This window comes from Plectropomus leopardus, chromosome 16, assembly GCF_026936395.1.
Source record: "Plectropomus leopardus strain MGB_pleo_1.0 chromosome 16, ASM2693639v1, whole genome shotgun sequence".
Lineage (NCBI taxonomy): Eukaryota > Metazoa > Chordata > Actinopteri > Perciformes > Serranidae > Plectropomus > Plectropomus leopardus.
Window position 1 is genome coordinate 6,810,379 of NC_142191.1, and position 24,051 is coordinate 6,834,429.

At 39.1% G+C, this 24,051-nt stretch overlaps 1 protein-coding gene across 1 annotated transcript in view; it reads right to left on the reverse strand.

The window, feature by feature from the left end:
• Nucleotides 1-24,051, reverse strand: part of LOC148186803 (uncharacterized) — a 96,313-nt gene that overhangs the window by 71,087 nt on the left and 1,175 nt on the right. The window contains exon 2 of the mRNA XM_088089599.1: nucleotides 12,601-12,713. Coding sequence (XP_087945725.1) covers nucleotides 12,601-12,713 — 113 coding nt within the window. The remainder of the gene's footprint in view (nucleotides 1-12,600; nucleotides 12,714-24,051) is intronic.

The window sequence follows — 24,051 nt, forward strand, 5'->3', positions numbered from 1 at the left end:
TATATTCATTTCTTTTCGCATGTTTGGTCATATTTTTATTTCATGCTTAAGCATGATTTACATGACAATAGTCCCTGTTTACAGCAGAAATTTGCCTTGTCATAGTCAAAAAGGTACAGCTGTTACGAATAACCAAGGACTGCTTCACTGATTTTCAACCAGCTTTGTATCAGAACGTTGTGGGCAGCATGTGTAGATGAACTATGGTAAACTTCTCTCTGTCTAACCAGTGCAAACAAACAGAGATATGTCAGTCTCTCCTGACTAAAGCCCCCATCCAAATCCGCCGTCTTATAAGTTTGGTCCAAGCAACACTGTGCGACATGGATCTAATAAACTTGGGTACAACATCAAGTTTGATGTATGTAGAATGTACAATGACAAAACGCACAGTGAGAGAGGTTCAAGGATGGCTGTAGTCAGGGTTTTGCAATCAAAGACAGCCTGGGATAAAATTTCGATAGTGTCCAAAATTAGGGATGACCATCTTGTGACTGCTAAAATAAATGAATCCACTGATTTATAGATGTCTCTTTCCCAATGTAAGTCCATAAAATTAAAACTTTTTCGGGGCCCAATGGCATCACTTGGCGTACCCAAAAGTTGTAATTCTACGGTTTGGCAATTATGTCAAATTGGCTTCAAAGTTGGTTCACTTCCTGGGGGTCTGGCTACAATGGCTTCAATGGCAATGGTACACATAAAAATGGCTCTGAACATCCTCTGATATTGATTTGAATAGGAATATCCATTCTCCTCTCATTCTATTTCTATGCTAAAAACCTTAACGCAGTGACAATGAGCCAGCATGCACAATACAAGACCCTGAGACTGAAGCTGCTGAATACAAATTAGCCTTCATTCATTACATTATTTACTCCTCTACATTTCCTGCCTTGAAAATATAACACAATCCAACATGTTTACAGAATTTCTACAATGCTCTTCCTCAAGGGCTCTGTGTCAGATGACAGACAACACAAAACCCTCTTGTCAACATCATTCTACAAATTAAATGTATAAGTTAGTGCTGCATGGCCGTATAGGCTTGTCTTCTCCTTGTTGCACACAACACAATATAAGTGCTGAAAGGTGATCACAGGTCAGTGTGAATCTGCTGTATGGAGTGTCACTGTGCAACATACTCAACCCTTTGTTTAAAACACTTGAGGCTAAACCACAGTTGAATATGTTATCAGTGAACCAAGGTTTTCCTGTTAAACATTATGCCTTACATAAAGCCTGTGCATCTCTCAACAGAAAAATAAGCCTTGTCCTTGGATGCTTTTCAGCCTGGGGTCAGCTTGAGCCCACAGGGATACACAGTAAGATTTATGGTAAATAAGATTGCAGTGAACAAGTTTCTCAACATGACGTGGCAAAATCACATGATCATAATGCGATATTTTCAGGAAAAAATAACAACGCACCTGGCATGAGATAACAGGAATGTCAGTAGTGGTATCCTACATATTGGAGAATTCGGGTATATTTTGTGAACTTAAAAACATTATTATTGTTATTCTCCACTGGTGGTCCGGGGGACCTCTGTGCTGCCCCGCCCACATTGCCAGAAAACAACATTGTTCTGAGCTTCGGAGAGCCGGGGATGATGACGGGTGGCTCAGCATGTTGGTGTCAGATCTCTGCAGAGCACCGCACCAAAAACACTGTGTGGACAGTATGATGGCATCCAAAACACTATTTTCACTCGCAGTGATTTTTTCTTAACATGAGAAATACTTTCAAAATAACTCATGCACAGCTATTGTTGTTTTCAATGTAGCATTATTGGGGGAAGATAACGGTGCTTCCCCACGTCACTTACAACGAGTTTACTGCATTCATTCTTAGGCCGAAATTCGACCTACTTTTCAACTCATCAACTGGTTGATGAGTGCAAAGTAGAGTGAAAACAACTATCATCTCCAATATAATATTATCTAAAGGAAAAAAACACTTTTTCACCTGAGCTGTGTGCACGGGTCTGTCTCATCACTGAGCGTTAAACAGGACTGATAGGAAAAATCTGACATACTGGACACTATAAAAGTTAACTCTGGGGTTGACAATGTCATATACAACATAACATTACTAATGTTAAATATCTCTGTCATGCTTCTTGCAAGGGAGAAGCATTATTTATTTTTAGAAGCCAACATTAACCATCCTGCTGCCCTAACAAGGACCCCAGTGTGATCGTATCCCTTTCAGAAGCTTTGTAATCCCGCCTTGACCTGCAGTGCCTTTTTGGACACTTTGTAAAATCAATTTATAGTAATAAATCCGACACTGAATGGCTTCTGTGATTACTTATCTGTTTTCCGATTAAAAATTAGAGTTATAATTAGACATTTTTCAACTTTTAAACTCAATTTTTCAAGCCCTGAACAACAACAGTCATTTCCAGCTAGAAAAAGAAACACTTTGGTGAGACACAGCCTCATTGAAGCAAGCCCCCAGGAAGTGTGCCAGACTTTTAAGTAAATTTTACATAGCGGCCAAAAGTGGAAGTACACTGTCCAGGTCCATCAATGATCACATAGGGCCCAATAAATCAGTGGACACATTTTTGTGAGCATCATAACCTCTGTGAAATGACTCCTTTCATTATCAAGATTTAATCCATATAGTTAGACAACATTTGGAAAGTTTAAAAGAGCAGCAAGATTAAATTGTTTGATCGCCATTTGAGCTATCTCCGCCGGCAGAAGTTACCCACTTGGGCACAGCGCGTATGCTCTGTGGGCTTGGTAATAAAGAAGATCGGGGTATTTTTATACCACTGAAAACAGAGCTTTTTTTGTTTCTTGTGCTACTGAGCAGCTCTCATAGGAATGAATGGGGCCATGCCAGCATTCTGTATCCAGATTTTCTTAATGCATCCATGCACTGACTTTACACCAACAGCTGTCCAACAAATGAGCATATCGATCAACCAATCGACCAAACAACCAGAAGTTTACAGCCCTTTTACTTTCAGATTTTATTTCGCAACATCACCTTTAATGAGCAGTTAACCATGTCAGTTTCAGGTCAGATGAAGCACTTTCTCTCTGGCTGAATGTGGAGAGCCGCAGAGGACAGGTAAAGGGGGAAAAACGTGGTCTTTTAGCAATCATCTCCTTAAGTGCTAATCAGGACTCCACTGATTTACAGTGTGGCTCAATGTGCTCCGCTCACTACTCAATCAAGCAAACTCTACACAATACAGTGCAGCAGCTGTTAAGACAACCACTCGGTCCCTCCATTAGTTGAACAAGAGCTATTCATTAATTTATTTATCTGGGCGCTCACAGGAGCAAGGCCATGGAGATACAGCGGAGGGAGCTTTTTAATCAAGCCCAAGCTCCCAACCGGCTGACTGATGTGCAGCGACGCGTGTTTGTTTATCCAGGGCGCAGCTGCCAGAGGGCAAGGTGACGAGGGAATTTCTCTCTCCCCGTTACTCTCTCCCTACACATTGACAACAGTTCAGCAAGGGGGGGAAAGAAAAAAAAGCCAAGGAGGATCTTGAACTTCTTCTAACGAGATCTAAAGCACTGGGTGTAATTAGAAGCTGTCTGGAATGAGGACAATTAAGTGCGGTTTTGGTGTCCCCCAGGGTTCTCTCAATGGGCCGAATTAGAAAACGGGTGCAAAAAGATTGATGAGTTCAATGTTTTCCAAATGAGCAGCCTTATACACATAATTACACCATGGAAATGAATGGATCATCACGATACAAACTCAGGCGAGGGTATGCTAATTGCTCATCAAATGGGAAGGCTGCGGTGTCAGCTACACAACTGCAGTATTCACAGTAAAACGAAGAGCTGGGGAGGGGGCTCTGCTGCTCAGATTAATGTGATCCATCTTCCTTTTGTCTATGTTCATTATTCTATATTCACAGTGTAACCCCACTTATCTAGTCCTGCACTCCACGCCAGTCAGACCCACAAGGACGCTGCAGTACTTCTTACAGGTCTGCCATTAAACACTGCTTCACTGTGATACATGAGTCTTCTACCAACCCTCCCTGACGTGGTGACAAAAATGTAAATTATACATCGGTGTAATCATCCCACGTGGACATTTTCCAGAAAGATGCAAAAACACTGAGGAGATTTGGTGCCAATATTTTGATGCATCTCACTTCTGCTAGCACATTCAGCTTAACTTTCCCAGGGGTTTGCAGTGACTCGGGCAGACAGTGCAGAGTAGGACATTTTGTCACTGACTAGACATCAGTAAGTAATATTCAGTGGAGTGATCTTGGGGATAATGACATGACTAATTTGAATAAATCCCCACTCAATGGTATGGGGGTTATAATTATCATCAGAGGTTATAGGACTTCAGAAACAGCTGCCAGAGCGGCTGTTAAGTTGATGGAAGGAGTCCAAATGAAACTTAGTATAAAATGCGAGGACATTAGACCTCTGATCATAATACTCTGGTTTTCATTTGCAATATCCACACATTTTAGCTGTGGATGGAATCATTATATTTTTGGGTTGTCCGCACATCCTATTCAGCTGAGCATGATATCTCAAGAAGACCTTAAGGACATTTCCTCAAATTTGGCACAAATATCCACTTTGACTTAAGGGTGAACTGATTAGAATTTGGTTGTAAAAGGTCAGAGTGACCTCTTTTTTTGTTAACACAATAACTCAAGAAGGAATTTCCACTTGGACTCAGTGGTGAAGTGTTACAATTTGATGGAAAAGATGAAAGGTCGAGGTCAAAGTGACCTCATGTCAATCCAATTTTTGTGAATGCAATATCTCAAGAAGGCTTTAAGGGCATTTCCCTGAAGTTGGCACAGACTCAGGTTGAACTCATTAGACTTTAGTGGTCAAGAGTCACTGTGACCTCACAAAACATGTTTTAGCCACAAGTCACACTACTTGTGACAAAATTTTACAAAACTGTCTAAGAGGATAAAATGACGAAGCAATGACAAAGGGTCAAAGGTCAACTTCACTGTGACATCTTAATGTTCTGCAAAAACACTCGTCTAGCCATTATTTAATGCAATTACTTAGTAACAGACGGGGAGAGATTTAGTCAGATTGTGCTGTCTGGGGTAAGATTTGTGTGAAGCCTCCATGTTTTAGAATATGCAACTTCTTTGCAGCAAAATTTGAAGCATTGCCAACTGTCATAGCTACATACGTGTCTGGACAAACAGGAATGTAAACTGCAACTGCAACTTGTCTGGTTCACAGAGGCACACAACCACAAGGTGGTTATTCTAGTTTTTCTTCTTTATTGCTGTGATTGAAATACTGCACCAAATATTGCAGTTAAGGCAGAGATATAAAGAATTCTAGGGTTTTTAAGATGAAATAATTCTTTATAACACTGTCTTAACTGCAATATGTTGTGCAATATTTCAACCGAAGCATTTCTCCTGTGCAATCAGACAAATATGCAATGTTCTTTCAACTCTTGAATGTAGGCTATATCTAACACATTAGACATTTTATGTATTCTTATTGCAATTCTTGCTTATGTATATCTTTGTTGTTCAGTGTTGTAGCTTTGTACATATGTTTTTATTTTTAACTTGATACCAGTTTTACACATTGCATTGTAGCAAAATGCACAGTTTTAATTGTACACACCTTATGCACATTGCACATCAGTCATATTATGATTCAAATATTCACATATTAGTGCTGATAGTACTGTATTCCTACATTTATAGTTTTTCACACTTATATATTCAGCATAGTGCACACACATCAGAGCGACTGTAACTCTCCACAACTGCTCCCCCGGGATCAATAAGTTATTTCTGATTCTGATTGTGACTGTGTAGCTTACAAAGGGAAAGATATTCAGCACCATCTTAGCCATGGCCCTCACATGACCCTGTGTAACATACATGTGGAATGTCATTTCATTCCCGCAAATTGCATTTCTCAAAAACTTTTTTTAGTCTTTGAATTCAGAACAAATCTTCTAAATGACCCATCAGTGAAACTATCAGTCAGCCATAGGTATAACCAACCAATGCAGAGTCAACCCAACTAATTTCTGCTGCCCATCGGACCTTTGATATCCCCATAATAAGCCCGAGGTGTCAGTGTTACAGGGGACATGTTGGCAATGGTCTACTTATCAAATCCCCAGGAATGGATGGCAAATCCCTTTTTCCCTGACCTTATCTGATATCTGTCCTGCAAGCCTTTCAGCACACTCATCCTGCATTGCATTAGACCATATAGCCTTCGGCTTACTGGGCCGCCTTGTATCCCTCTCCGCTTCCTCCCACATCCCCACATGAATAAGTGAGTGTCCAGGAAGGGTTGTCTAGATCTCTTTAGATTTCCTCTGGGATGCCCCGTCTTGCCTTGTGGAACAGTCCATTTAGGGATGCTCGCAAAGGCAGACTTCTCATTGCAGCGGATTCATATGAAAAAGTTCATGCAGATTCGACTACATATTTAATCAGTTTTTCTATGGTTCAAGAGACATGCCAAGACACTGAAACACATGAACTGGAGTCAAAAAGAAAGCAATGTTTAAATTTGTGGGTTGAAGCAAAGATGATTTTAAATAAAATTGCTTCTTATGTGTTTATTGCTACCAGGGGACGCAGGGCTGCAATTTTGGATTGGGGTTCAATGTGTCAATAAAAATGAAAAAGAACAAATATTCAAAAGACTCAATAGTCCTCAGAGGGAATGCCTTGACATGTTTTGATGCTGCGAGCACCACAAAGGCAGACGTTTCAAAGCCATCCATGAAAGGCCCGAGTAGAAAGACACATCTGTGAGTACAGACATTAGGACGCCTCAAAACATTCCCATTCTTCTAAATTAAGGTCACAGCCTGATTCAGTGATGTTATGGATCGCTTGATATGAATATTTAGATAATGCTTTGAATGGGAGGCAGTTCAGCAGCACGTAAACATATTGACAAACGCATAATGTAGCGGCAATCATGTAAAAAGCCTGGTTGCATTCAGAGCTGCCATTATAGAGCAGTTGTTAGCAGAGTGCCGGAGGGCAGTGAAAAGAACATGATGACAGGACAAGTACAGGCAAACATGTGGCCTCTTGTAATATGTGCACAGTTGATCTACTGAGAAATAAATAAATAATACAAGAGTCCTTTTTCAAGCAAAAAATGCCAAACATTTCCAATACCACTTCGCCATTACATTTGGTATTTGAGCATAAAAAAAGAGGATCGAACTGGATGAGACTTCAATGTCAAATTTTGTACACCATTTATCACAAAATAGTGGCATATTATTAGCTATTTTTGGGCTTTGTTCAATCTGGGCTCTGCTTTTTTCTAGTGATGGGTAAGAATAATTAGGCATTTGGATACCAGTGTATATTTATACATGTATATATCTATAACACATAGAGTAATCGCTGCCTAGCCTCCCACATGTGAGCTGCCAGTTGCTGCGTTGTTTATATGGTATTGTGTTTGTTTATATGGTATTAAAGGTTAAATGAGGCCTGATTCTTTAACAAATAAATCTAAACCTGCAGATATTTTCCATTGTTGGCCAATTTACATTCCTATTCTACTCAAGTACTCTATAAAAAGTAAATGCAGGTACTCTAATGGAAGTTACTTAAAATGCCCATACCAACTTTCGTCATAAATATTGTAAATAAATCTGGATAAATTCTTCTTTTTTCAGGATTGGCTACATGGCAAGGAACCTGCATCCTTTGACAAGACATTTGAAAGGTTTTGTTCCACATCAGCTGCATTGGAGACAAAATAGCCATCTGGATATTTCCATGTGGGGATTTTGACGTGTGTGCCAACAGCGAGTCCAAGATATTTCGAGATATCCCATGTCGAGTGTCCAGCCTAACATATTTCCCCCTCTGGTCCCCCCGGCCAGTAGATCAGAGTTTTTCTGGCTGATTGAGTTTTACTGATGATTGGCCGGTCGATCAGCTTGCCTGGCATAAACTTTACTTTGCTCCAGGTTATCAGGCCATCAGTTATGTTGGACCCTTCATGCTGTTTGATCTTCTGACTTGACTAGCTGTCTGTCTCCATGCAGGTGTGTGTGTGCGTGTGTGTGGGCAGTGAAGTTATAAATGCTTCATGTCACAGTGAACATTGCCTTTCCTACTCTGAGCTGACAGCCTGATTATAGAGTGCAGAAATTTTGACAGAACTTGTCAAATGTAAATGATGTTGCCTACAGGACATCTGTTAAGTGTTAGGCATGTTTAAACATGGAGATAACAAGAGCTGTGGAAGGTGTTATGTTATATATGTATATATACATCCACATATAGGGATGGGTGAGAGACCTGAATGAAAATATCTGTGGAGAAACATAACAAATGCAGATGCTTCCAAACAGCTGCACTGCATGCTACAATTAGGCAGTTAACATCCAATCATGCTCTGTGGCAAGTATAAAAATAGTGAGCCCACCGAGTTGATTCTGTTTGGACTGACATGTTCGACAGCGCTCTCCACCACCATCATCAAAACAAAAAATGAGGAAATATTTTTTGGAAAAATGGTTTTCATCCCTCAAGTAGAGATCAAGAGACTTCAAGAAGAATTCATGCCAAGGAGTATTGAAGCCATTTTTGGTGGGTTAACATCTTACTAGGACACCTAATGTTGCTCCTTTCTTTAATTTGTTCATCCACATATATCATTCCATATAGAAAACCTGCTTTATTTGAAATATTTACAAAAAGTGGAGAAGATGTCGGGTCTGTTGTGATAGCCAGTTTGGATCAAATTTTCGGGGTTGCTGCTATAGCACAAACTATCAGCTGATTAAACATTTAGTTGATCAACAGAAGATTCTTTGGCAACTTTGGCTGCAAGTGACAATTATTTTCATTATCAGTAAATCTTTTATTATTTCCTTAAATAATTGTTAGATCTATAAAATGTCAGCAAAAAGCAAAATGTTCATTTAGAGTATGAAAGTGTTTTGTCCAATCAGCATGGTAAGTTGTAAATTGACTTGCACTTGTTGGCGCCTTTATAGTCTTCCAAACACTCGCTTTGATATTATGCTTTTACATAAGAAGCATAATACAGGTAACCACTCACACACTAGTGTCACAGTCACTGGAGCAAATTGGGGTTTCTTGCCCAAGGATACTTCTACATGCCAGAGGAGCTGGGGATAGAACCGCTGATGTTCCAATTAGTGGGCGACCCGCTCTACTTCCTGAGCCACAGCCGCCCAACAGACAAAGATACTCAGTTTACCATCATAGAAGACCGAGACAAACAGAAAATATTCATGTTCAAGAAGCTGGAACTAGCAAACTTTTATTTTTGCTTTAAAATTACCTGAAACGATTACTTTGTTATCACAACAGCTACCAACGCATTTTCTGTGATCAACTCATGATTAATCAACCAATCATTTAAGCTCTATGGGTAACCATTTTAATTAATCTTTTTATAACTTTTATATAATATATATATTTTTTTATATTATATATATTTTGTAAACCAGTTTAAAGTCATATTGCGATTATTTCTGATGGTTATTGCAATAAGTGTCACAATTTAAGGAGGAATGGATATTTTTGCATTTCAGTTTCACTGAAAAAATATAAAAAAATGATGTCCATGATGAGAATTTCACTTGAGTTTATCTCAAACAAGCATGTTACCCTACAGCTGGAATATGTTTTATAGGCTGGGCCATCTCTGTCACACCACAATGCTTCTTTCCTAATGTTATGACACATTTTACCTTTATCAAAAAAATAGCAGCCCCAGCAATTTAGATATTGTACTTGGCCATACTGGGATTTATATAGTATTTGGAAAAATTGTGCAGCATTAATTGATTAATCAAGAAAATAATCAGCAGATTAATCAATAGTGAAAATACTGGTTAGTTGCTGCAACACAAGACAATGCAAATTTCTTTAAAGTAAGGACTATGTAACCTTTGCCATAAAGCTGACAGAAGCAACAATTATAGGATAATGCTAAATGCAAAAACCCAGAATTAAAGTAGCACAGGTTGAGAAGAGTCATGAAGTCTGTGACTCAATGATGTCCATTATACAGCAATGTTTATATAAAGTTTACTAATACTAGCCATCATAAACTACCACTCATACCAGACTAAGTAAGATCTAAGCAGCAGAATCACTAAATGTACTGAAAAATTAGCAATAGTGAGTTCTGCTTATGCATTCAACTTTTCATTTTTACACTGAAAAACATATTATTCTCTCTTTCAGAAGTGACATAGCCACACTTTAAATCCATTCAAAATGTTATTTCTGGGACTTACTAATTTATTTAATCATTAATTCAATGTTGTTGTTTGATGCAGCAAAATTATGATGGAGGTTACAACAGAAATGCTCTTTGTCACTTGCAGTATTCATCATGAAATCACAGTGTAAGTGCAGCCCACTATGAGGTCAGGGAGCAGCACAGAGGGAGAGCAGAAGAAAAACACACCGAGAGTCCTTTAAGGTGAAACACGGACACGCTCGGCCCCGGGGGTCCTCCCTGACTTTTCCCCCAGCTGCCACATTCAGATGGTAGCCTTCAGATTATATTTAGATACAACTACAATTTCATTAATTAGTTGGAATATGGTCTTTGTGTGCGCACATATGCTTCTGTGTGTGACAGAGAGAGATAGAACAAAAAGGACAAAAAAAGTGGCGAGTAAGAGAAAGAGTGTTTTGGAGTTAACTCCAAAACACTTTCTCTTACTCGCCACTTTTTTGTGTGTAAAATTTAGTGGGATTTGAAGCCGTCTGGCGGTGAACTGTAGACTGCAAACAGGTAAAACTTCTTTCAGCTAGAATTTCTTTGTTCATCAGGAGCGGCATTATCCACAGAGGTCTCTTCCTCTCCACAAGAAACAAAACAGGAGATTAAAACAACTTTAAAAATAGAATACAGCTGTTTCATGTTACAAACCTGTGAATTTCTGATGCAGTTTGGGATTTCGGGGATGAGGTGCTAGTCCACAATATGAACCTCTTTTTTCTGATAAGTTTATGTGTTTATCTTTCTCTGATCTAGATGTTCAGGAGTTTTTTTTTACCATGAGCCAAATTATCCATAGAGGTCTCTTCCTCTCCAAAACAAATGGTCACAGTGATTTGAGGTGATCATAAAGCTAATAAAACAGTTTCAGTCTAAAAATCCATGTTTTTCTGACGCACTTTGGCATGATGCTACAGGCTGCTAGTCCAACACATGCTGATGTTAAGTAACTTTTTTCTCTGAGAACTTAAGATCTAGACAGGAGGTTTTCAAAGAAAGCCGAATTATAGAAAATACAGTAGAAACTAAGGGTAGCCAGATTATCCGCCTGGCTGATCATCAGGGCCAATATTTGGCGTTTTGCCGATTATCTGTATCAGCATTTTATTTAAGTGATCACTGATAAAAGTAATTAATTAAAAAGTGCTAGGGAGCATGGGAGGAACTTTTACTCTGTAAAACTTCAGGGAGCTTTTTTAATTTTCAATTTTTTTTCTTTTTTAATTTCCATTTTTTCTTGACTTTATAAAATAGAAAATGTTGCTGGGAACTTGCTGTGTATGATGTTAAATGTTTTAGTTTTGTTTAAACATTTGCTAAAGGCATTTTGAGAAAGTTTTGTATTGGAGTTTCTTATATTCCAAATTATAAACTTTAATGAAATTATATTCATTTTTATTGTTAATGCAACATCAGTTTCAGTCTCATTAACTACTAATAATCTGTATTAGTATTGGCCCTGAAAAACCAATGTTGGTCGACCCCTAGTAGAAACATGGCAATGTCAAGCTCCATAAACTAGGCCCCTGCTTCCCATGTATATATAAACATTTCATTCTAAGGTAAGGAGAACAAAACTATTCTTATTTTCAGGTGATTATATAGTAAAGAATACATACTTAAGATATATTCCATTTCTGCCAAAATACCCCCCTAAATTCTTCAAACTGGACCTCTAAGGGGGTTTTAATGGCAGTCTTTGCCATTCAGGACCATGGACAGCACCACAGAGAATTCCAGCCCTCACGAAGGAAACTGCAACCACATTAAATACGTGCAGGCGCTCCTGACACACTGGGGTCTCGCAAAGTATCATTTGCAAGTGTATTTATGTGTGTCAGACACTTTTCTGAGACCTTTAGCGAACTACACTGAAATCCCATCCATGTAGGATTTTAACAAAGCGGGTTGTGACTAATAGTTTGGACACATGTACACCAGCTTGTGACAAGTGAGCTCCGGTGTTAATTATGTCTCGGTTTAAGGATCAAATGAATAAACATGAGCTTTGTTTAATTATGGCCTTCAGTAGAGAAAATTCCTTAGATTGGGACGACGTAAGCTGTCAGGGGGAGGATAATCTCTCACACCTGCAGGATGACACATACTTTAAGTCCCTTTAACAAATATGTCCAACCTAAATCTCTTCAATTTCCTTTAAATAGGGTGCAGTCGCAGAGTTTTCCTGAGTGGAAATGGAGGAGGAATTAAAAGAAGGGGGACAGCAATATATAGACAAAGAGACACATGAACAAGACGGACAGAAACAAACAGGCAGGGAATGAACTGTGTGCCGCTGTAACCTCCATACTTGGAAGGTTGTGCATTGGTCGGGTTAACCTACCGGCTGTCTCAAGGCAGCTCTTCAACTCAACGCCCAAATGCTGGTGTCTGCCTCTGAGCTTATCAGGCTTTCCCAGATGGTGATTTGAGCGCATGGAGGGAGCGAGAGGCGCACTGAAAAGGAAAGGGGAGTGGAGAGGAGTGGAGGTGAGTTTACCAAGATGAAACAGACTCTACACTTGGGGTCAAAAAAAAAGTGACTTACATTTTTTTTTTCTCCTGTGCTCCGGTTATTTTTCAAGGTGTCTGTGCATTAATTTCTGTTGGAAGGAGTACAGTTTGGGTCTGAAAGCGCTTAAAAGTGAAACGGGAGGTAATTTTCATTAAAGAAAACAAAAATTAGCTTTGGCTAACACTTGAAGTGAAGGGCGAGATATTGTGCATTCACTGAGGTGTTTTAATCAAATAATTCACCCTACACTGTCAACGTACTCCATTTATTTTCAGTCTGCTGCTCATTTGGTTTTTGAAGGACATAAAAAAAAAAGTTGTACATCAAGCGAAATTGATATGCGAGGAGCAATTCCATTTTACCCATCATCAAAACATCATTTCTAATCTAGCATTTGCGCAAATGTTTAAAATATTACATTATTTGTTTATAGAATGTAAAACATGTTTGGCCGTGCTTGTGACAGCAAAACAGCAAGTGTCATCGTGATTTGTGGGGGTTCAAGTGTTGCGTTACCCAACGCGCTGCTACAGGATGCATCCATGCAAACTCGAGAGCTAATTGACTGTAATGTCATTTTATCTGCTTCACCAGGTTATTGACAGCAACATCCCAGAAGCCTGTTCATCCTTCTGTCAACTTGTCAGCATGGGAGAAGCCATTATCATCTCATTACGGCTCACGCTTTCATATAATCCTGACATTTCCTCTCTCACTCTCTCTCACTCTCTTTCTGTCTGAGCTTTGGGAGCTGCCACGCTTGGCTGTATTGTAGTGGTAATAGTGGTGTGTTGTGTGAGTGTGTACGGGTGGTAGAGGATGAGAATGAGAGGTAATAAAGACAGTTTTAATTTCCTGGAGCCACTCAACAGACAGTCCTTATCCATCTGCTGCTCCCCTCTAACAACCTCACAGCCTTTAAATCTTGCACATTCTTGTACTTCAGCAGAAAACCGCCATGCTTAAAAAACAACTGATTGCTGAATCCACACCGATAACTTGAAAACACTCTTGAGTGTTGGTGCTGTTGAGAGTGTAGACTTGAATGATGCTTAGTTATTACTGAAATAACTGTTGTGCACCCGGCGGAGAAAAGGTCACCAACAGACATGAGGAATGGGAGGCATGTTGGGACGACGGAAAGAACTCCGGGATTAATCTGGTCTTCCCAGAGTTACCTGGGGAATAAGAGAACATGCTTCATGCTGAGAGTAGAGAACAAAACTCACAGAAAATAACAACAATCGAGCGTTTGTGTGTCTTTGAAGGGTGAAACAAAAGAACTGTATTAATGTTATCTCCCCACACTGCCGTTTGCCCATGTGATGCAGCGATCACATGCTCTTTTAAAGGTGTGCAGGGTCTACCAACGACCTTCTCTCTGAACCGTGTTTCTTTTCATCTGCCGTTTCCAGCAACCCTCCGCTGTGCCTCTTATTAATCTTCTATGGAAAAAAACACTCAGTTTCAACCAACGCCGGGTGCAGGGGGATATCAGAGCAATCGATGCGAGGAGCTTCTGTAAAGGAAGCAGCAGCAGGCCTCGGTGATGTGGGCGAAGGTGAGACTCTCAGTATGAATCCTACAATTTATCCTGTTCAGGCTGCAGAGAACAGAGGAAAAGTTCCATATTTCCACTTCAGCAGCCATCAATAGCTCCCAGGCTGTCTCCCACAGCACTGCCTCATGATTGCAGCTGTCACAGGATGGTTAGGTGTTTGTCAGGTGAAACCGAAGCATGCCCAGATCAATGAGCGCACGTGCAGATGCTACAAGAAATATAAGGCTACTGTGTTTACTTTAAACCCTGTAATCTGAATAGTGTAAAATGTATTTGTTATTTGTGCAGAGTTTAGTTTTGATGATTCTTACTGTAGTAGATTCGCAGTAAACATTTAGGTTAAAATATTTTGGAAATGACAAATTATTATTTCACCATCAATCTGGGAAATGATCAGTGTTTTTAGAGTTGATTTTCAAGTGTCTTACTCAAGGACGTTATAGCAGAACTGAAGCCTCTTTAATGAGAAGCAACAAAATCACAGCTGCAATACAGCAAACCGGGTCTAGCAATTTAGCAATGGGAACAAAATAAAGTTAATTTAGAAGATATAGCATTTGTTTTGTCCTACAGCTCCACTCCAAGTTATCTGTAATGGGTTGTTCACAGGTCAGATCGATGCAGTGGACACCAGTGATGCCACCCATCGGGTAACCTATGACTGCAGTGGCCTGGGAATACACACTGCGCCTTACTACAAAGTCTTGGTAAGAACTGTCTGTTGCCTTGCTGACAAAAGAGCTCTGCTGTAAGTGTGTTTAAAGTTAGACTCCTAACAACTTTAGTCCATATTTTTCTATTTAATATAATGTCATTAAAATTTAACAAGAAATTTAATACTTCACCTCTCAAATAACCATTTGTATATCAACTTCTTGCACAGTAAATTTGAAAATAAAACTTTGTTTTTCTTGCATGCCTCAAAGTGGTTGACGGTTAACGAAGAATCCAAAAACTAAGAAAATTCTTGATAATTCCAGTCACTCAATAATACAAACAACTAACTTGTTCCATGCACCATGTTCAGCAACATAAAATTACTAAAAATTTCTTAAAACTATTAATTTTGTCGAGCATAGATATGTTTCTCTTTCCTTTCAGTGACCTGGCAGAAAGGTCTGTCTGTTTGGAAAGTACAACTGGATAAATAAGACTTGGATTATACTGCACAAAATGTGTGCGAGCTTCTGAGCTTATTTTGTAGCAGTTAATGGCTGATTCCTTTTACTTCAATTCATCAACACTTTTCCATATTTTTGGATTCTTCATTCAACATGAAAGCATGCAAGAATAACCGAAGATTTCTTCACAAATTTAACATATCACAAGGCTAGTAATTGATGTACAAATGATCATTCCTTTAATGCTTTTTATTTTTTCATAAATGACTTTACCTCTACCACGTTTCTACATTATTTTGTATCTACAAATTTGTTTGTTTTAATTAATGTATGAAGCCAATATTTTCTCAAACAACAACCGTACAATGTTGTTTTCTTGTGGTAGAAAGATTTACTTCCGTCCATCTCCAGCATGAACAAAATGCTAAAGTTGAAAACCAGTTTTAACCAAAAGCAACACTTTGCTTAAGTGGGGCTAAACTGTCCCCAGTTGTAACACCTAGCTGCAGTTTCTATATTTCATATAGTATGTGCTTCACCGGTAATTAACCACCTCAAAAATATGAATGGCTTTTGTGTATAATCACAGAGCATCATGAGGCATTTTTGACATCTGACATGCATATTTCGAGCACACATACATGGGCCATTAAAGCATTCCTAAAGTAGCCCGATTTTGATCTGGATTGGATTGGGACATCCCTCTTCTAAAAAATACTAATGGAATAATAGATTACTCTAACCTCAAGGCAAAATTGACCCTAAATATTCACAACCGTAACTATAGAGGCATTTTTTTTGTCCATGTACGCCACAAAAATCACACATTTCAAGAAACTGTCACATATTCTTAGATTCAAAGTACCTTGTTGGGATTTCTCAAAGCTTATCATGCTTGTGCTATGACTGCATTTGCATGGCCGATGTAAATGTGCATGAATACACAGTCACATACATATTTTTCACCTTAGTATTTCAAATAAGCAGCCCAGAACTGAGCTGATAGATGCACTGATACAGATCATCATAACAAGTCCGCAGGAAGAATTCATTATTCTTCATGTTTGACAGTAATGAGTACATGGATCTGCTTTTCACTCTTGCTTCCACTGGAGTACATTTCATTGATCTCTCAGGCTAACACTCCTAAAACCTTGCGGCACAGAAAGACCTAAGACGCAATCCATATGCAAGAGACGGGATCACAGTACAGTTAAGTCGGACTTGGCTCTGGGATATACTGAAATGATATAAGCGAATGCACTATGATGCTGATGACACATTTTGATTTCTGTTGCAGTCACCAGAATCCCATTTCCGTCTTTCCACTCGGGCTGTTTTACTGGGTTTAATGGCAAGATGAAAATATTGTGATTACCTTAATTTGTTTGTTTGCACACAAACACAGATTTTTCTGTTTTTCTCGCGGCAACATTACCGACATTCAAAGCAGCACACATGTTTATGCGCTCCCATTTATTTCAACCCTGACACATCAATGACAAATCGAAGACGAAGAAAAAACATGAAGGCCTGCACCAAATGTGCGACAGCTTGCCATAAATCCACACGGCATAAATTGGACCAATTATTCTCCTCCTGTCATGAACACGCAGCCCATTCAGTTGACTCAGAGCCTATGCATAGCTGCTGTTGTTTTTTGTACTGCTATTCTAATGTACCACCCCAGAGCTGCGTTCTACAGATCTGCCAGACTGCCAGGAAAGCTCAGTTAGCCAGCTCTGTCCTATCAGGAATACCAAGTACATGTTCAGACTACTCAGAGGATGTGGATACAGATGCCTCTGTGTTCAGCCTCAGCTTGCAGGCTGGAGGCAGAACGCCACCATATTACAAAAACAATGCCTAATCGTCTGACTGTGCTGCTCATCAGAGGAAACATGACTCCCCTTGTTCTGCAGAGCTGAGGCTGGCTTTAGCACTGCGCCTTTACACATGCATATAAACACAGTCTGTGTGCATACAGCATGCTCTCGCACATATGGGCGCAGGCTGACATAGATGCACACACAGACACACTATGTGCTGTTGTTATTGTATTCCAAAGGCGGCAGAGAGGGCAGTGTGCCCCGGCTGTCATACATGAGGGAACATGAGTGATATGGCTCTGTGCCTCCAGGCCTGGCTTGTCACTCTGCTAAATTGTTGTAATTTTCTTCTCCTGGACTGGCCTGTAGTTGTATAACCTTCTACATTTCACCTTGCCACTTTCCTGAGGTCAGAGAGTGCACTAAAAGCTGTTTCCTAACACATGTAATCTGGGCAGGAGAGGCAAATGTCACCTGAAAATATAACTTTCTTAACCTCCTCAGATGATCAACAGATGATCTACAGCGCTGCATGATTAATCGAGAGAAAAATCACAATCTGGATTCACACATCTATGCAATCTCAGTTCTAAATGACAACGATTCACTCGCTCCTATTTCCCCATGCATCAGTGTTAACTGACTGAAGATGAAAACCCAATATATCCTGTTTTGGCTGCTTCACAATAAAAGCTATTAAATAACAAAACAACGTGGGACTTTTAATTGGGAAGAATTTGTAGGACATGTCCACTCTTTTACAGCAGCTTAAATCTCTGCTAGCCAATGGGCTAGTTTATACTATGTAATATGCCATTGTTTGTACTAATCACATTAGCATGTTGTATTTGATATGGAAAAGGTGTCTAGTAAGAGACAACAGATTTGTCAGTGAACCATGTGAGTTGTTATTGAGCTGAATTTTATAACGTTACCTTTGTTAAATGTTGCTGTTGTTTGTGGCTTCATTGAGTAGTGGATATCTCTGCTAGCCACAAGGGTAATTTATAGAACAGAAAAGGTCATAGGTTTGTGCTAAAATGTTAGCATGTTGTATTTGTGTTAACAACATGTCTAGTCTATGACAAGTGTTTTGTCTGTGAATATTGTTTGCTGTAATGTGGCCAAATTATTTACCTGTGTTTGATATTGTTGCTATGAAGCTATGCTTAATGTGTGTTTAAGGAGTGTTTTTGAATCAATCAAACTTAACAACACATCACAGAATCTCCACTGCCGACTACTGTTTTGGAGGTGTAACTGCAGAGCGATGCAGGCTCTGCATAGAGCCAGTGCACAACTAACTAGAAATCCCCCGTGAACTCAAGACAAGCGCGTCATTTAATAGTCAGTGTATGTGTTATTTATACTAAAGATGTAACTTTACATTCCATTTTTATATTCAGCAGTATTTAAGTATATCACTTTGATATTCTACACTAATAAATGAAAACTGCAAAAAAAACTTGAGGTTTTGTTTTGTTACATGAGACATAAGTTTAAGCACTATAATATACCTTCCTAGCTTGGCTTTTAGTTGAATTTTATTTATTTGTTGACTATTTATCTATTTTAGTCAGATTTACAATTTTACTACCTTCTTCATCATTTTATTATTTTTTTTTACATATTTATTCATTTTACTTTCTATTTTTATCATTTAGTTACCTCTTTTTTTTACAGTTTACATATTTTACCAATTACTTATCTACTTATTTATTTTTATTGCTATTATTATGTAATTTATTTATCCTTTTATCTGCTTCCTTATTTATTTATTTGTTTTCATCTTTTATCTATTGGTTTTATCCTGCCTCTGGTGTTTCCTTACTTATGGAAGCATTTCCTCAGTTCCCATTTTTTATAAGTACAATATTTTGTGTTTTTATTTACATGCTTGTGCATGTAGATGCTTGAGCATCTAAGAGTGAAATAAAGGTTTTTGTTGGAAAAAAAAAGAAGTGTGAGAGAATCGTGATCTCAAATCATGATTCACATTTCAGCGACAAACTTGTAGTCTTATTTCCTAATACATCTAATCCAGGGATGGCAAATATCATCTAAAAAGTTCATGGGGTTCCTCAAATGAACTTCCTCAAATGATCTGTAATAATACACAATCCACAGCGCAGTATTACCCAGTAAATGTGTGACTAACGTTCACAGAAACCGAGATGAATTGCAGCACATTAGGGCGTCATGTCAGACTGTTAGCTACGAACGCCTCCCCTCCCCCTCATTTATTCACAGCCTGCATACAGTCAGTGCCCTCGTATGCAGTTATATCTTGTGCAAAGCGTCACACAGAGAAGCATAATGGCCATACAGAGAATCATAAGGATACATCTCGAACTGCTCTATATGCATTGCTCTCCAGTTCCCTTCTGATCTGACTAGGGGTGATGGAGTTGTCAGTTTCTTTAACCCAGCAGTCCGATAGCATCTCTCCCAGGTTCGCTTATCTGTGCTCACTGCAGAAGACTTAACAGAGTGGGCCGAGGCACAAAGCAGACGCCTGATCTGCCTCGTCTTATTTTAGCACGGGGCTAGAGTTCAGACGTCTAGAACAAGTTGGAAAAAAGGACTGCAAGGAGAAGTGAGGCGCCTGTCGAGACGTTGTGTTTGTGCCCAGTTTTGTAGTCGAGTTCTTGAATGTGACTCTGTGACAAAGATCCAGTGACACCGGAAAGTGTTTGTTATATTTCTACATAATTGCTGCTTTTGTCAGAAAAAGTTTCAAAGTTTCAAGTTTGTGCATAGTTTAGACGGTTAAGTCCTCTGTTGCTTTTCCTAGGGATTATCCCATGTTTTTGTCCCACTTAAAGGTTTCTTGGAAGATTTTTCTCATGATCCAAAACATGAGTCTAAAGCAAAGCATACATGAAACAATTTTAGCCCATTTTTGACATGATTTTTGAGCCACACAAATCATTTTAGAGTAGAGCTGAATTTCAGCTTCGACGGGCATCGTTTGCAGTGCAGTGTACAGGACCAATCATCTGCTCCCAAACGGCCATCTGACGATTAAATGAGTTTCTGACATGTCGGCAGTGCCTTTTTTTCTCACTGCGCCTGCACTAACAGAGCATCTGCCATGGCAACATGGCGCTTGACAGAAAATACAGAGGCTAGGCTGCACAACAAGGAACGTTAGCTGTCCATGTCTTTCACACCACAGAGGACTGCACGGATTATCAAGGCAGCATGCTTCTGCCTTGTTAGCATTGCTGCTAATACCTGCCTCGGAGCCTTCAAACTAATCTTTATTGACAACTGTCAATAGCCAGGACTGTCTTCAGGGGCCGTTTTTACAGTTACAGTGTGAGCTTTCAGGTCGTGGCTTGACGTTTGGACCATACAGTGTGAGCACACCGATTGTGAGCTTTGGCTTTACACTGTATTTGATTTACTCAGGTTGGAATAAACAACAACATTTCTAAAATCGCACATTGTGTGCCCGGCTTAAGGATAAAGGTTGTTGAATGCTGTACAGATTGTTGGGCCCCTTGAGGCATATTTGTGATTTGGGACACTGGGCTATACAACTAAAATTGACAAAGGTGGAAGGAGTAGGGGAGGGATGGGGGAGCGGCAGTATGAGGTGAGGGAGAATAGCAAAGAGTCCATGTGTGCTCAGTCCTGTACTCAGCTGCTGAGTGCGGCTCTCAGGTTGCCATTTGTCCATTCCCCGTTCCAGAGAGAGGACGAGAGGCACTGAGAGAGACTCCCTGCAGCAGATGGCAGAGTTATGCTCTGCAGAGGTGAGAAATAGCCCATTAGCCTGACCAAAAATTACAGCCTGCCTCCTCTTTAGTGCTCAGCCTTGAGTACACCTGACCAGATTGGGACAGTGCCTGGCATGATCATCACTCTGTAATCAGACTGTTGCTCTGTTGACAACAAAACTCTGATCTGTTTCAGCCATCCCATCCCTCGCTGTATGCACATCAACTCAATATGGAGAGATCCGCTGGAAAAGAATATTATTCATGCAGGATTGAGAGGGCAACACAGCACGATTTTAGCAATTAGAACCCATTAATGTGTAGCATCTTTTCCCTTGGAGTCTAAAAATGCCTTCAGCTAAAATCTGGGACTGGCTACAGTTACAGCTCAGCGTTCATACATTACATAAACATTTTGTTACAGGAGCAACATCATGAGGAAATGTTAGTTGTCAGCTAATCTTGAAAATCTCATTTGAATGCAGACTAAAAGGTTTATGTCCATTTGGAACCTTTTAAACTTCATTTTTTGGGCAAAGCCCCTAAAAAAATGCCAATCAGTAAATGCTAAACCATGCCCAAGTGACATTTATGACCCTTGGATGCAATAACAAAATGTAAATGACCCTTTTGTGCCTCATAAAATGAATCTGCTGTTGCCTAAACTATCTAATCAGCTGATAAGAACAGCCAGCGCACACACGAGAATATGCAATCATCTTGTTCTTCAGGGTTTCTTCAAGTGCAGGGTGTTTTATGGGACCTCTTTTTAAATGTGATTCTTGGCAAATTACTGAAATAACATTTCTATTCATACTTGGGTATTACCATTGGAGAGTGGCACAAAAGGATGAGGGACTTGGGAGACTTTTAATGCCTTTCCATTCACAGAATAAGGTGAGACTGAATTAATGCGGCAGCCTTCCAAGCAAAAGACACAGCATTACAATGTGGGGACTTGACAAGCGTGTAAGGATTAGCTTGCGTTACACTGGAAGTAGACAATTTGAGGAAGCTGCTTCAGAGGGAATTAAACAGCCACAGATAGTATGTGTTGTGACATGGCTTTGAGTGTTTGTGGCAGGCACCTCTGACCGTTTGGAAGAAACCGGCTCTGGAGCCAACACAAAGAAACCAGCATACAACACCCATCTCATCTTTTGATTACATACATAGTAGAGAGATTCTTTTTTGGCTTTTTTTTTGTGGAAACGAGTTTTTTAGGGACCCGCGATAATATCAGCACATCATCAGTACCAGCAGATCAGGGTTCCTACTGTGTAGGGCAATTTTTTTAAAGACTTTTTAATGCAATTTGGAAAAAAATTTAAGATCAATTTTACAGAAGCCTTTGTTGAAGGCTTCAAAAAGAAAAACGTAAAAAAAAAACAAGAAAGCAAAACCATCAATTATTTGAGGTTAGGGAGAATTTTATTTTATTTTTAAACTTGCTATTGAAAGATAAAACATGATGTTTTGTTGATGTTAATTCAAGAGGCAAATTACTATTAATTAATAAAAAAATTAATTAGCATTATTTTTAAAGTTACCCATTATTTTGAGCTTTTGCAATACAATGTCAGACAAAAAAATCCTAAAAATGCTACTTCACCAGTGTGAGCATTTTTAAGAATTTAAAAAATTGATTTAGGACATTTTAATGCCAGTTAGGGCCTTTTATTTGGATTAGTGGATTCAATGTTTTTAATACTTTTTAAGGATCCATGGGAACCATGCAGATATTGGCATGCCATTTTCACATAAGGTATGATTGATTTGTACCATGCCCCCTTATCATCAAAATCAAGATATAAAATTAGATATATGGTCAAATAAAATGTTATCCATCACTATCAGCTGATCTGTAACTAAGGATGTAAGGAAGCAGCACTCTTGATTAGCATATCAATTCTATGATTGATGAACCAATATTGTCAATGCAAAGAGAAAACATCGGTACAAATCATATTTTTAAGCAGTTCTGCAGCCTAGCGCCAGGTAGATAATGGCAAGCAGCCAAAAAAAAGACAATGAGGATAATAACTGATATTGTTTCATATCAATCGCAGGCTCCTGAATTGAATTGAAACAAAATCGGATTGTGAAAGACTTTGATGTTAACAAATTTGGTATCGTTGTTCATCTGCGATCTGGTTACTAAACTCAGACAGCAGTCATTTTAAATGATAATTTAATGACTTTTACATTTTATGATAACTTGCAACAATGTCTATTCATTTAACTCCTTTATTTCTATTGCTATTTATTTTACCTTACTTAACTTAATCTTGCTGTCCTTCATCGATCTCTGTTTGTTTGCTGATCTGTGCTTCATACTGGATGTTGTTTGGGTGACTGTGGGAAGGGCAAGCTGCAAATGAATTGCCCTCTTTGGAATCAATAAAGTTGTCTGAATCTGAATCAAAGCACTGATATTACATTGTATCATGATGAAATTTGTCATTTGCACTCCTATCTGTAACATATAAAAATGACTGAAAAATAAGACTTCCACTTAACAGGTCATGGAAACTGTAAACTTTTCTGAAGTCAGTGTCAGTCCTGGTCTCTTTACACAACAAAGTGGGATCTGCTGTTGCTTTAGGGGCTCCAGTTGACTGTGAACCAGTGAGTGCTTGTTTAAGCTGTGATATAACTCAGGAAAAGATTGTGAGACAGCCACTCAGACAGGTCAGCAAAGAAAGCACAAGCTGTAAAGTAGGACACGCTGTCATTTTCCCAAAGTTAACAAACTCTGGTTTGCAACACAGCTCCATTGTGGTGTATTACAATCAATGTTGCTCCCTGGATTGCATCAACAATGATTACATTTTAAAACTGATTCAATCATGTTTTAAATTCAAATTCTGTTGCACCAAACTTTAAAACTATCTTAAAATTAAGAAAAATTAAATTCAATCCCATTGCACTAAAACTTAAAACCCCATTTTTAACTGTGATCCACAGTTAACTTTGCACCTACACTTGAGGAGGTTTAACTTTGACTGTAGCTGCCTTTCTGAGATGGACTGAGCAAAATAATC